General features: G+C 31.9%; 1 protein-coding gene across 1 annotated transcript in view; it reads right to left on the bottom strand.

Moving 5' to 3' along the window:
• LOC124363060 (FMRFamide receptor-like) overlaps nucleotides 1-13354 on the bottom strand; it is a 573595-nt gene extending 560241 nt beyond the window's left edge. The window contains exon 1 of the mRNA XM_046818140.1: nucleotides 12953-13354. Coding sequence (XP_046674096.1) covers nucleotides 12953-13286 — 334 coding nt within the window. The 5' untranslated portion in view covers nucleotides 13287-13354. The remainder of the gene's footprint in view (nucleotides 1-12952) is intronic.
• Between the last annotated feature and the right edge of the window lie 2694 nt (nucleotides 13355-16048).

Here is a 16048-nt window from a genome sequence, read left to right as displayed (position 1 = left end):
ATGCATTTATCCAGTTCCTTATTTTCACTGTCGTTGAGGAGGTTTATTGTACTTTACAAAGATTTTGATGATAATTAAACGTCATAAAAAGAGTTCCAGATCATCCCAATAAAGTAGGGAACCCCCTCAAACCCGGAATTGCACGTCAGGACAATAATGGTATTAAATAGGAATTTTAAATAATGCCATTATGTTATTAAGAACATATATTTACGTTAATTTAGAATGAAAAAAACTAAATGTCGGTTTTTGTGTCGACATTTATTTTACCTCATAGTGTAGTTTTAAAATGTTCTCTATGTTTTTATTTTGTGTCTCTTCCGTCACAAATCGCGATTTGGAGCCGATTGTACTGGTGGCCATTTTGGATTTAGCTCCATAAAGACGCTTAAAATTCTAACAGTTTTACTGAATTATGGTCGTAAAGTAATGGGAGGTGTATCAATTTTAATATGTATTTAATACTCACCTAAACAATTACAGTATTTATAAATTATTCAGTAAGTCAAAATTAGTACAACTCGTTTAATTTTTCAAAACTTTACAATAAAAAATTCTGTTGTGTACACATCATACCTTTAAAATAACACATCTGAAATATATATATAAGAGTAAAATTTTCCTAAGTTAAAATTCTTCTTGTGGTCTATACGGTTCATATCACTTCAGTATGATATTAGGACTAAAAAGTACTATTTAAACTTAAAATTTCAGAGGGGTGAATACAAAATTGCTGATAAATTATATATACATTAATAATATGACATTTTGATACGATTAATATTATCTCGTATGCTTATTAAAAATAATATCTACTTCAAAAGTATTTTGAGCTGTAATCTTTACTGTACTGCTTAGTGATTTAGAAATAAAGATATGCGTTACTAAAATATATATTTTGTATACAATGTCACTAATATATCGCGGTTGAATCAGTAAAAAACAAGGAGAACAAAATAATGTGAAATTAAATATAATCATATCATACGAAAATCAAGTTATACGGATATTTTGTTAGTATGTAACACTAAATATAGTTCAAGTATTCATAATATTTATTGGCAGGATAGGAGCAATATTTGCTGGCAAGCCTTGACTCAGATTTACGTCAATATATCGGTTACGTACGCATCATTAGCTGCGTTTGGATTTCGCTACAAAACATCGGAACTGGAGATATAGTTTTATATGAAACAAATTTAAAATCGATAGACTATCCAACGATCTCACTGGTTGACTTCTTACATGATGAAGCTTCTCATTAACCTTAAAATAATAAAATTTAGTTCAAGTATTCATAATATCAATATAGAAAAAATATAAGTAAAAGATGAAACCAGTATTATTTACTAATGTCAATTATATAATTATAATTAAGAATGTGATGGAAGTAAAAAAATTCATCAATCACACGACTCATTTGTCAACTGAAAATATAATATGGTTTGAACAACAAAGGCTTTCATTCGGTTACTCACTAGATAAATATCAGCTTTGTATCGGGTAGCTAAAACTGAAAGATTAAATTCAAAATTAGACATCGATTTACATGCCTAAGCAAAGTTACCTTCAATGTACAAAGGCTTTAATTGAAATCCGATCAACGATTTTCTCTTAAAATCAATCATAAAAGTACGCGTATATTTTAAATATATGAATTTTTTATTGCTATTTTAGAAAGCGTGGTCATTAAAAGTTTTCAAAGTTTGTTGATTTATAAAACTAATATTTTTAAACCTATTTTTTCCAATAGTATAACTTTATATAATATATAAATATGACACGCATCATCCCTTTAATCCAGTGCAAGATAATTTGAGGCTTTCAAGTAAACTTAACATGGCAGACGTCTTTTCCATTTCGTCATTCAGAGTCGAACGAGTGACATTTGAATTTCATTTCCTCTCCATCGAGTGGCCTTTCAACTTTATCGTATTGGTAGACGGCATATAAATATGTCTTTTATTAAATTTTTTATCTTCGTCTATAATACGTAAATATAGATTGATATTTTATTCGTTAATATTTATAAATCACACAGTCATTTTAGTTACCACAATTTTTGTTGGAATCTAATATTGTTTAGGTCACATACGTGGTCAGGCCATACCAAGATAGTTTTATTCAGCTAAGAGAACATAGAGGCTGTAACCAACACCAAATTTTTGAATTAAAAGGTATGTGAATTTAAAAGATAAATTATTTTCTATAAATCACATTCTGTAATACTTCTTGAAGTGGAATCAATAAAAGTTGAAAATTGACCAATTTGTTTTAAGTATGTGGAAATCTTCACATATTTAATGATTATTACCTAACCTAAGATCAGCTGTTCATTTAATGCACTAAGCTTTTGATTTTTTTATATTTACCGAACAAATATTGGTGTTCAAACATTGATAGTTTCAGCTACTGTTTGTGTTTCAAATATCACTCACGCGAGTTAAAATATGAGAGGATAACAGTTTTTATTGGGTACAACTGCGGAATCAAACTCTTTATTTAATAAATAATTTATATTTCAGATTCAATGCGATTTTTATAAGTAAAGTAATTTTTTTAAATCTTCTCTGTTATCAAAGTATTCGGGGTTTAACCAAGGTGTGGTTATGGTATGTTTTAAGCCAATAGGCTTTGCTATTAGCAAGACAACAATCTCCGGTATGGAGATTGAGACAACGAGTGTCTTTAATCATTCCGGTATGTTAAGCATTATTCTGAAATATTTGCCACGAATTCTTGGTTAAGTGGATCTATCAAGTAAGTTTACAACTTTACGGTTGGAGGAAGAATGAGTGTCGCCCTGAACTCAAGCATGTGATTATGAAAACATAACGATACAGAAACCCTTTACTCTCACATTTCAAACCGTTAGCCACCTGAGATGGTTGCGGGAGCATTTAAATAGCCTGGTGTGCTACTGCTTTTGGCAACGCTGGTGATGCAAACAATCTAAATTTGCTATTTGGATCATTTATATACTTTTACAATATTTCAAATCTTTTTTAATAGGATGCGTAACACATATTTATGTTTTACCAATTTGGTATTCATTATCCTATTAGAAGACTGTAAAAAGTCCTACTTAGAATATGTACAACAGAAACTATGCATGTGATCTGACTCTTCCACAATTTAATATATGAGAGTATAAAACAATAAACACTTTCCTCTAACACCTTCATTGCGGATCTATACTGCGTGTTTCTGATTCCACGTAACAGTGTATGGTGCAATATCACATCTGTCACAGTCAACGTGTTAAGCAATTACTCTCTTTCAAAGTTCTAGTATAATTTAGTATAATAGGAAACTCCGAAGTAAATTAAGATTATTGAATGCGAAAGGTTATAGGGAAAGCGATATATTTTTGAGTTAGGTATAAGTACATATAATACACACATGTTTAAGTAATATCAGGTTTAAGAATGTATATTTGCTTGTAACCTGGTAATATACCAGGTTACAAGCAAAAACAAATTTTGTATTTAGTTTCTTTAAAATATATCAGTAACAGTTTATAAAAAATACTGTAAGAAGCAATGCCCTAGAACCGAGGATGTGCCTGCCATACATTGTCAGTTTGTCTCCACAAATTGTCGAAAACCATGTGTTTTAAATAATGCCTAATCCAACTTAAACTGAAATCTATTCCTCTAATATCTATATTATTAAAAATGGAAACAGTTCCCAATTTTATGTCAAATATTTACACCGGTACTTAACGAATGCAAAGATCGGCAAGGAATAACGATACAAAAGTTATTATGCCACATGGAACTATGTCATACATGTAGCCAGGGAATATAATTGCTCCAGAAATGAAGCAACAAATACCATTTCACTTAGAACCATAGGTAATGTCAGTACAGTGCATAGTTAAATAACAATGGTTACGTGAGCGATAAAAAGCAGTGATTTGTGACTGGAAGTGTACTTACTTCTTGCTAACTGTTAGTGGTCATAAACGTTTGTCAGCAATATACAGTCTATAATTCTTCAGAGCATTTTCAGTACAACCATATACACTGATTCACAAATAGGTAGTGTATTTATTTATTTAATAATAGATTAGTTTTGTAATCACTTAGATAGGTAAAATGCTTAATACTTTAGATATTTCATGTTATAACAATATTTAAATACTTTAGTATAAACTTAACTATTAGATTTATTTTGCGTTGAATGTTTCTAAAACTTTGAAAGTTTTAGTAGTGGGAAAAATGAAATATAAGGGACTTAGGAAATGATTAAAATAAGCTACTTCATAACAGAAACTTTTCCCTTTATTAAGTACCAAATAGTAGTTAAATGATTTTGAAATTTTTTCTTTATTCAATTTTTCTTTAAATTAAATTAAAGAAATTTCCTGAGTATCATTATCTTGCTGTTCTAGTGGTCTTTGAAAGTTTTATATTTCATAATACATAAAAACATTTACTAAAATTACTTTTTAAATCATTTATTACTTTTATTGATTTTAATTTGAGATAGATGAACGACGTATAATATATAAAAAAAACATATAAATGACACAAACATTAACGTCCCACAAGATGGTTACTATTTCCAGAGAAATACCATTTCATCTCTCAACAATTAATGTTTCTTAACCATGGCATTGCGCTCCAGACAAACAAATTACACTCCTGGCAAGTAATATAATTGCTACATTACATGCTAATAAATGCATATAATATATTATTCTCAGCGTTTTGTCACTCGATAGTCAATGTTTAATTTTATAATTACTTCATGAGTACTACTTATGAGAAATAGTGGGGGACTTTCATCTACATTTTGACACTAAAACTCCTGCTTGTATCATTTAAACTTTCATTTTGTAAATATTTTAATTGCATTTACAAAAGTATAAATGACTGGTGGTTCTTTCGTGAACAAAATAACTTTATTTCACTGCGAAAATGGAGATTTGTAGATAGAGAATTGTAAGATGTTGCACAGGACTATTTCATTGATAAAATAATTGTGGTATATTCCAGATATCAAAATTTTACTTTTTAAAAATATATTTTAGTTGAATTTCTAGTTAAAGTTACATCTAGTTAGAATTACATCTTAGTATTCGGAATGTATCTTTGTTAGAGTAAATTTCTCGTAAATCGAGTTTTCCCGCATTTAATTAATTTAATTTAAAGTATTTGTTTATTTACTAAGGTGTTATTTTAATCCTCATTGTATTAATTTTAGTCACTCTTATACCAAAAGAGACAACTAGTAAATTTTCCTAAAATGTTAACCCTAAAAAGAGGGTTAAAGTTCCCTCTTCCGTAAACAGTAGCCTATTGGAGACAGACCAGGTATATTTCATTTGATACGTATCAATTAAAAAGAAAGGAGTCATTTGTAGCTCTACTTAAAGTACAAAATCTTTATATAAAACAATAACGCATATTACATAAGTGTTTTTTTTTTCCAATAAATACCATGAAATTGAAAATTAGTTACGTTTAGTGTTTTAATCATTGCAATTAAAACATTAAGTAAAATGTTTAGTTTCAATGTAAAACCTTTGCAACCAAACAAGCTGGGAGGCCCGCATACCAGGCGTATGATGTGTCCTCTAAATAAATAATGGGACATGTCATAAACGTACAGCTGACATTAAGTTGGTTAGATTATTAGGACTATATACTTGTGCAACACTGTATAATGTTTTGAATAAATTATTTATTTCAAAATTAAATATAAATGCTCTCACAAGATTGAAACATTGTTAGCCCTAGGATAAGAGCTATATAATGTGTTGTACTTCAAAGACGAAAGACTAGTCTAGAGGGTAGGAACGTATGAATAATACCAAATATTTATTTTTACCAATAATACTTAAAACACGAAATTCTAATAAAAGTATAGATACTCTTGGTTGTAGTACTAATTGTAAACCTCTAGAGACAACATTAAAATGAACTGATCAGTATCTATTAATTGTCTTATAACAATTGAAGAATTTTGACCTTAACACTAAGTATATAAGTTCGAACGTTTCCAGAACAGTTACGACGCAGTTATGTTCGACCACGTAAACATGCCGGGAACATGCTAGACTGCCAGCGGGAAAGACCAAGCAATGCCAATATACTCAAGTACAGGACGTGGGGGCGACACTTATTGACTGGCATACGTGGAGACGAGCCAAGCGTGCACAAAACAAAACGTCGAGCAGCAAAACAGCGTTGACTAATGACAGAAGCATTTTCAGTGCTGATTTCTTGAGAGATGATATTTCGTAGAACTAATAATGTATGTGAGGTTTATATAAAGACTAAAACTGATGGTGTTCCATGACTGAAATTACATTGATCACAAACTATTATAAAAAACGATTGTAAAACAGTTTTTCACGTGTAACTGTATTTAAGGATGAATGATACATTTTTATTAGGGAGCCTTATTAAAATTGTAACAGTATCTGTCTGTTAAATGACTATTGAGACATAGGTCATAGAAGCTTAAATTAATGTGTTTATCTTGGACTAAGAAAGGTTTATATTGATTTAAGTGGAAAATATCAAAGCGAAGCCCGTCCATATGTGCAATAAATCTTGATGGAAAGGTTCTAAAGACTTGAAACTTGGTTTTAGGTTCTTCTTGGTCCAAGAAAGAATCGTGTTGTTTCTGTGGAAAGTAGGCTAGTCTTTATAATAAATATTTTTGTATTCTATGGGATCCTTTAACCCGTTTTTTCGGTTTATTAGACAAAAAGAAAATAGTTTTAATATATAAAAATGTGACTTTTAACAACATTTTACAGTATTAACTACTGGGGGTCTTAAATATAAAGATACAACAAATATCGTGATATTTTCATAACAGATTATATAGCTGCGGTTAACCCAGGTCTTTGCATCTGTGGAAAATACTATACCAGGATCAACTCTGGGCATAAAAACTGTAACCAATATACCAGTAAGTATATTACGTGACTTTGTTTCTTGCCTCTCTTTCGGCCGTCAGACTCAGTGAAGTTTTAATTAAAAAATACTGAAAATAATTTTCTAGGGCCAAAAACACATTCTGAAGTAAAGCTTTATTTAAACAGTTTTCAATTCATGTTATTTCAACTCCTGATAATCTAATACTAAACATGACTTACATTAAGTAGTCTATAACTAAAAACGACTCAACGTTAGGTGTCGCACATTGTAATAAAGATTGTCCATAACAATTTATGTAGTTGATGAATTAATTTCTTAGTATACTCTTAATAATATTAGTACTGATGATTATTTATTAATATTAAATTTATATTTTAACAGCCTAATACGTAGTAACCACATTGAAGGAACCAAAACAGTTTTCGTTGAGGCGGAAAAAAGCATAAATTACGTTAACACCACTGTTTATCCCGTAACCCAGATTTGACTTTACGTAGACTAAACTGCAACATTAATAAAGCCAAATAAGCTACCGTTTTTATTTTAATAATTTAAAAGACTGTAAAGTAGTGAAATATTATGACTATAGGTATCGTCAAAGTGATACACAAAATTTATATTGTATGGTAGATCCACATTTTCAGTCATGTTTGACCAATAAATTTAAGTAAAAGTATAAATTAATTTTTATTTATTTTATCACGTCAAGAAAGAAGGTATATTCTAAGTTTTATCAAACAAATTACCTAATAATATTAGATTTCAATTTAATCTAGTGTAAAACGTGTATGTTTTTAAAGTAAGAAATCCATATTAACGAACATTGTTTTTTGTTCCATATGTGATACATTTTTCTTTGGGGTTTCAATATTTTATACAAACAGCTTACGCGACAATCAAGTCTTATGAAAAAGCTACAAATTTTTTAAGTTCACTTGCGTAATTCGATTTAGTTAATATTTTTACAAGTATTGTTTCAATCGCAAGTAACCATTTTTAGTACTAATGTACGAGTAGTACTAATAATATTACCTTGCCAATAAAACGCAAGATTGCTTCAAAGTTCTATTTGTGTATTTTGGTGTACCACAGTTGGAAGACCATTCCAGATTTGTATTCTTATTTCTCGACCTATTTCCACTCGTGTGTGATGTGTTAATGATGTTGGAGTCAGTTGTCCGCCTGGAGAGCGGCCAGTACATTGCCACAGACATGTCACACGTTTCGCGATCTTCTAAGGGTTAAACTGTGGCATTCATAACAATGGTTCGTTAACGCAACACGCATCAGATGGACGAGAGAGTCGGCCAAGTTATTTCTGCTCCACAGTCGCCAGTTTGTCTATAAATATAGCCATCTTAGCATGAAGTCTAGCCGTGTCACCTGTCCCGACCGGAGACAGTGCTGTCCTCCCATTATAGTAGTTCTACGTGAATAGACACTTTTCCGGAACATGTACATTTTTCTTATTGAATTAAGTCTTCCATATAAATCAAGTCTACGCACTGTTCCAAACTGTTTGTTTCACATCTGACGATAGCATGTTCGATCTCAAAAGGCCTTGTGTAAAAAATTAAAAATGATTGGAAAATTAAGTTTTTTTAGTGATTAAAGAATAGATTACTGAAAACTCTTTGAAGAGATGACTTTAACGAGAATCTTGTTCGCTAGGCTATCAAACTTTGAAAATCACAACATTACTCAAACGTATTACATTATGGGCTGCCACGACAAACTAAGAGAGAAAAGAGGATACGAAGTGAAGAAAATCTGCTATAGTTAGGTGTTACACCTTTAGGAAACATCACTTTCCGAGAACTGAAATCTGCCCTCTTTTTCAGGGCTTTAGATATTAAAGCACACATTTATGTATGCATGTAAAGAGGCAAACCATATGTATGCATGCTAATGAACATACAAAAAGTAAAATTACTACAAGATCTGAAAACATTCTTGGACTAACACCACACCATAAGAGCGATATATAAAAAAAACACACACAAACTACATTAAGTAGAATTGTCTTCTACCTGTAACGTGTGCTCTTTAAGAATCTTATTTCCCGATTCTTTCCAATTCAATATTCTATGATGCAGTGCAGCGGGTACGGTGGTATCGCAAGATAACCGAATCAAGCAACGTAAGCCGTGGCTGCTGCTTGGATTTGTGACCGCTGAATGGTTCTGTCCTTTGCAAGTAGCCCGCCTGCCCGGCCGTTGGTGGTGGTTCAAAAGTCACCTTTAAGCCATTGGTGCCAGATGAATTGTTAAAGAGTGCTTCTTAGCCCTAACTTCGCGTGTTAAAATAAGTTATTCTTTGACTTTGACTGCTTATTGAATAGCGATGATGATAGAATATATTTACTGCCCTCCTAAGAATTCATGAATAAGTATAAGCGTTTATTAACTTAATGTAAATTCGAAGAATCACGCTGAATTATGAAGCACGTCTTTTATAGTATAGCTGGCGTCTACAAATATTTTTTTAAATCGTCGACGAGTTCTAATCAAATATATGCGAGATTTATTCGTAAAAAAAATGGAAATTAAATCAATTGATTTTACATAAAATACATTAAAGCTTTAGTATGAAACGTAAATAATAAATTACAGTTCATTCCATAAAATTATTCAATCAATGTAATAAAATAACGTATACGATGTTTCACAATCTTGCTGATAAAACTAATAGTATGTTTAGTAGATATCTTTACATGGTTAGTTAGGTCATTTGTTTTGTTTTTAAATGAATGTGAACTGTGAATGACCGTGAGTTGTATAAAAGTATATGAGTCATTTGGTGTTGATAAGGGAGCTGTAACACAGAAACATACGTCATTCAGATAAAAGTAGGTTATGGTGGTGACATCAGAGACTCGGATCTGGTTTGATGAAGTTCGAGCATTATAATTTGTTCAGGATAAGTAGAAAGCATTATCTACCCGATAATATGGGAGTGCACATACATGAAATGAATTTATTAGTTATCTTCTTTTGTGTATAAAAGGTCTGAATTTTAAACTCAAGTATCTACGAATAAGGTACCACAGGCTTAAAACAACCAGTTTGTTTGTTATGTAAAATTTACATGCTAATAAATGTATATAATATATTATTCTCTGCGTTTTGGTTTTTTAATATTATCGATAGCTTTTGAATAAAATAAAAATGTATATAATGTGTATAAGCCAAAACGTGGGTAAAAAAGGAGCGACATTATATAATTGGTTTTATAGTGTAATCCACTTTCTGTATATTTTTATAACTGACTTTATCTTTAATTAAACATTTAATAGAATATTAGTAAAAGATTGTCTTTACCAGTAACTATTTACATCGTATTTTGGTATATTTGTATACAGTCCAGTCAGGATAAGTGAGTAAGCAGTGAATAAAAAGGCAAAAGTATTCCTTCATCATGTTTTTTTGCGAGAATTGTATTGTGTGAACGAAAAGAGGTCTCGATGTGTAGTAGTCAGCTATTTCAGTTAGTTACAGACACGCTATTGACTTGTCAAACTCCGAATTTATGTCTCAAGGGGGGTTGAGTACAGTCTTATACCGTACAGTTTGAACACTTCAGATTACTCACATAACAGAACATGTCAGATTACCACTTAACCTACAGAAATAACCAAATTGTAAGAATGCGGCTTAATGTTATACTACATTTGCGAATGTTGGGATAAAGTAAAATATTATTGTGCTTCAAGCCGTTATTCGCAACTTTACTCGCATTTTTTTCCGACAAGAAATATTTTTTTCCGTAACGACGCAGCGTTGGGATATGGAAGTCTGTGGCAAAGAAAAGGTCTTGTAAGAGACTGTGCGATTACATTGCATAGTCTTTGCGTCGGTTCTGATTGAGAATAGTCTAGACAATTTGACTTTACTCACTTAAGCCATGCTCGTTCTGTAATGAGATGTTGAACACTTTATTGATTTCAAATATTTTCCAAAATGTGGTCTGTTACTTCATGAATATTGTATGAATCTTTAATAGCTTCAAAAAGAAAGTAAACCGAGAAAAATAACACAGAACTAGGCTATATATTCTTAATTGAGTAAGTATGATCATATATTTATCTTCCGAGCCATTATGTATTCTGTATTGTGGAAATAGTTCCTTATGATGTTAACAAACAGAATGTTGAACGAAATTCTCAAAATTAAAGAAAGCGTGTACCTAACCCTCACGTAGGTCATTTTCTTACCATATGCATAACCGCAATAAAAGTTGTTTTAAAAAGAAGAATTAAATATTTGACTTTTAATAAGATCTGTGTAATTATTTATAATTAGGATTATTCTATAAATCCGGTATTGTGTGCTCTTTAATCACACCCCTCTCTTCCCAAGTCCTAGGTACGCCACTGGGCTTTTAAACATAAGATTTATCACAATCCTTATCAGACCAGACAGTTCAAGCGCGGCTTCATTGAAGTGACCTTAAGCTTTACCCTATAAGAACTAGTAAAACTTTAAACATATTTGTTTCTCTATCATAGAGTTAAGAGTGATATTTCATTTTAAACATATTATAAATGCTTTGTCAACCACATGTATCTTAGTTATTCTTGTCCATGTATACTTGTTGAGAAAAGGTATATAAATACAGATACCCATCTTGGATTACCTTAACAATTGGATGTTAGGCAGATGTACTGATGCAACAGGGTTCAAGTATATAATCTAAATAGATCTTTGCCTATCTACTATTACAGTGAACTAACAGACAAGGTTGGAAGTGCAGGTTTAGCCACTGACTTTTAAAGACGTGGTTTTCCAAAGGCATTTAATCATGTAGAGCCTCTTATGAAAAAAACTGAATTTGTGATGACGAGAACATATTGGGAGAAAAGTTAAGTTGGGAAAGGAGTATTAAATTTTGTGCAGCTTAAGTATTTGATGCCAAGGGCCCGATTGCAGAGAAACGTGATACCACAAACCTTAGATTGGTTTAATAATGGTTGGAGTATCCCTAAATATCCATACAGATCAAGAAGGAAGCGCGGTTAGAATGGTAAGTACTGTACTCAAAATTCCAGCGGCACAAGATGAAACGCGCATGTAATTCGCAAGTGTACTAAATATCCAGTAGCTCAAAGAATAAAGTTGTAGCAAGGATTTCTAGTAAGGGAGAAGGTAGTAAATCTAAATTCCTAGTAAATATAAAGATACTCATATTTTGTGAAACTGGACTTAATAGAATGGTTAGATCCATCTTGAATGCAGGCCTGATTAATTAAATTTGGATACCGCAGAGTATATCCCTTCCTCCACCATACTGTACAAGTACATCATAGAAATCGTATCTTTAATATTTAGGAAAAAAAGTAACAGCCAGTGATGGAGATATATTTCCTACTTGTACCACATATCGCCTAGACCTTCATTAGACATGTATACATCTTTAACATGTTCATGTTCATACTTTGATGCTCGTGATATAGTTGAAGACATTTATTATCTAAAACTTAAAAACTTTTTGAAAACAAGAAACAAAAAGTTAAAGTTAGTTAGGAATTTAGAAGTTTCCTAGCAAAGAATTTCAAGTTTTAAATTTCCTCATAAATTAACTAATTGAAGTTTGTACACAATTAACGGACTAAACATAGTACCACTCTGTTCTATTGTTGTATTTTGCTTCAATAAACTTACCATGTGCGTAGACATTATATAGTTTTTAGTTACTTTTAATCACAAACTTTTTTATTTTTGTTGCTGCAATATCATAAATATTTAAACTTGTTCGTAAATTAGAGTCTACAGCAATGGGTTAGCAGATAATCTTATTAATATAAATTAACAGATTATTGTATAATTAACGTTACTGCGTAGTAAACGGTTATTATGAATACCAATACGATAACTGCTGGTAACTTTGATAAAATCCTCATCGCGTTCATATTGTTTAACAAAATGGCCCGTAGCTGCTTGTTGAAGACATGCTGAAAATAACTTAATTTTGGATATCATTTTACCTCGTTTTCTGTAGAGTGTTACCATTCAGGTCAACATTAGAATAGTTTATTTTATTCACTTGTGACTTACTGAAAGCATCGTGCAGCCAGAGCAGACAGCCCCAGTGCCTCCACAACCAGAAGTACTCACTGCCCTTATTGTCCGGATAATGCTCGGCAGTGAGTATCCAGGTGGTGACGAGGTAGGCGATGTCAGAGAGCGCGAGAGCGGCCAGGTAGGTGTTGGTGGAAGAACGCATGCGTGGACGGGTCAGGACCACCACAGTCAGCAGGTTGCCCACCAGCCCCACCACGCAGAAGAGCGGCTGGAGCCCACGATGTATCCAGAAACGTCCGCCGTCTCTGAAGAGCACCGCGGCGCTGTCGTCGTCAACGATCTCGGTAGAGTTCTCCGCACAATCCATCCCCGCCCGCGGCAACGCACACACTGGCGACGGTGGTCTTCCCGCCACCTCGCGTCAGCCAACAGCTGGCTCGTTGTTGGCAACTTCTGGCACCCACCTGGCAGTATTTGTTCTTCCACGACCCAGTAACTGACTTGCTTTCACACCTTCTCAGACTCAACAATCTTGCATACAATAATATATTATTCTAGAATAATACCATTTTTTTCTTCCCTCTTAAAAGGCAAATACTATAGCTTTTAAGTCACCAATTATATGATTTTATTATTTTCCATTTATTTCCAATGCTTTTATTTTATATATAACTTTAATATACGAGATCAGGAGAAAACATTGCTAGCAGACTCAAAATAGAATTGTATTATTTATATATGAAAACTAAATTAAATTCACAATTACATTATTTATAATTATGTTATATTCTTATTAATTTATGACCTCATGGATAGCAGTTGAGTTAGATACATTGGATACAATAATATTAAGCACAATTGCCATTTATTTGTGACGATGTTGGGTTTCTGAAAGTGACGGATTTTCCTTTATTCATTTACAACAAAATAATGGTCATAGTATGATTTGGGATGACTTCGTCACACAAAACAACATCTTATTCGTAAAGGGATATTAATCGCGGATTTTTATTACCGGTCCAACCACTTGGTCAACTGACAGTTCAAACTAGACCACTTTGGTTGGCAATACTGACAAAGTTAGTAAAAAATAAAGCTAACAACACAACAGAGAGTCCAAATAAACGCGCATTCATCGTAGGGTTTTAAGAAATTAATCTAGAGTGAAACCAAAGTGAAAAAGACACACATCACTCTCTTTCTATTGTTAATAGCTGAATAATTGTATTTACAACTTGTCATTGAACAGTGGTTAGTAATTGCAATCATACCTATTTATTCAATGTTTAAAACTGTTGAGTTAGTGTTAGTTTTACTAAGTGAGGATTAGATAGATAGGGGACGTAGAACTGACACTAGTTTTTTGTACAGATCTCCTGACACAACCGTTTGATGTGATGGATTTATTTAAACTTAGGTTATAGTTTTATATTGTCTTAGCTACTCACATCGGGAAGTTAAAGATCTCGAATGCAGTGATACTGATTTTGTTGTGCAGTGATGCTGACTAATAGCAACTGTGTAAACATATCCCCTACTTTGTTTAAAGTTTGTTATTAACGAGGCAAGGTTTTTTCGATGGAGGATGTTGGAAAACTTGCCATCATTTTGTTGAATACAATATGACTCATTTTATACATTTACTGTTATACATTTTGTAATACATCATTATGAGAAATTCAGAAATCTGATTATCTATTCGAAATCCTGTCACCTTCAAAAGTCGATTAAATTTGTATTTCAGTTCGATGTTTTTTATTTGAAAGCCTACAGAAAGCATAAAACATATTCAGACCAAAAAATATTATTATAATGGATTATATTATGGATCACTCTTGAATATGCCTGTTGTCCTGTAACACACATTCATCCCATAAGGCAAAAATTAAACAGAAACAATAGTTATATAGTTACATTAGAATAAACTTTTTATTTCTTGGTTCCTAAAGACAATTTTCAAGTCAAAATACTAAATTAGCCGTTTCTGGAATTGAATAAAACCATTTCTATTGGTTTTATTTTACAACCGTAAATTAAGAAAACATTTATTATTAATATTGGTTTTTGATTGTTGACTAGAACGCACTATTGGCTTAACAGTGAAAACACTTATAGTTAAACTAACATTAGAAATTTTTAGATATTTATACACTTTTGACCCTGGAGGTGACAATTATATTAAAATTCCTGCAATTACTGACAATATATAAATGTAATTCTAACAAGCACAATTGCCATTTATTTGTGACGATGTTGGGTTTCTGAAAGTGACGGATTTTCCTTTATTGATTTACAACAAAAATAATGGTCATAGTATGATTTGGGATGACTTCGTCACACAAAACAACATCTTATTCGTAAAGGGATATTAATCGCGGATTTTTATTACCGGTCCAACCACTTGGTCAACTGACAGTTCAAACTAGACCACTTTGGTTGGCAATACTGACAAAGTTAGTAAAAAATAAAGCTAACAACACAACAGAGAGTCCAAATAAACGCGCATTCATCGTAGGGTTTTAAGAAATTAATCTAGAGTGAAACCAAAGTGAAAAAGACACACATCACTCTCTTTCTATTGTTAATAGCTGAATAATTGTATTTACAACTTGTCATTGAACAGTGGTTAGTAATTGCAATCATACCTATTTATTCAATGTTTAAAACTGTTGAGTTAGTGTTAGTTTTACTAAGTGAGGATTAGATAGATAGGGGACGTAGAACTGACACTAGTTTTTTGTACAGATCTCCTGACACAACCGTTTGATGTGATGGATTTATTTAAACTTAGGTTATAGTTTTATATTGTCTTAGCTACTCACATCGGGAAGTTAAAGATCTCGAATGCAGTGATACTGATTTTGTTGTGCAGTGATGCTGACTAATAGCAACTGTGTAAACATATCCCCTACTTTGTTTAAAGTTTGTTATTAACGAGGCAAGGTTTTTTCGATGGAGGATGTTGGAAACTTGCCATCATTTTGTTGAATACAATATGACTCATTTTATACATTTACTGTTATACATTTTGTAATACATCATTATGAGAAATTCAGAAATCTGATTATCTATTCGAAATCCTGTCACCTTCAAAAGTCGATTAAATTTGTATTTCAGTTCGATGTTTTT

The sequence above is a fragment of the Homalodisca vitripennis genome, chromosome 5, assembly GCF_021130785.1.
Source record: "Homalodisca vitripennis isolate AUS2020 chromosome 5, UT_GWSS_2.1, whole genome shotgun sequence".
Classification (NCBI taxonomy): Eukaryota; Metazoa; Arthropoda; class Insecta; order Hemiptera; family Cicadellidae; genus Homalodisca; species Homalodisca vitripennis.
This window is presented reverse-complemented; position numbering and strand designations above follow the sequence as displayed.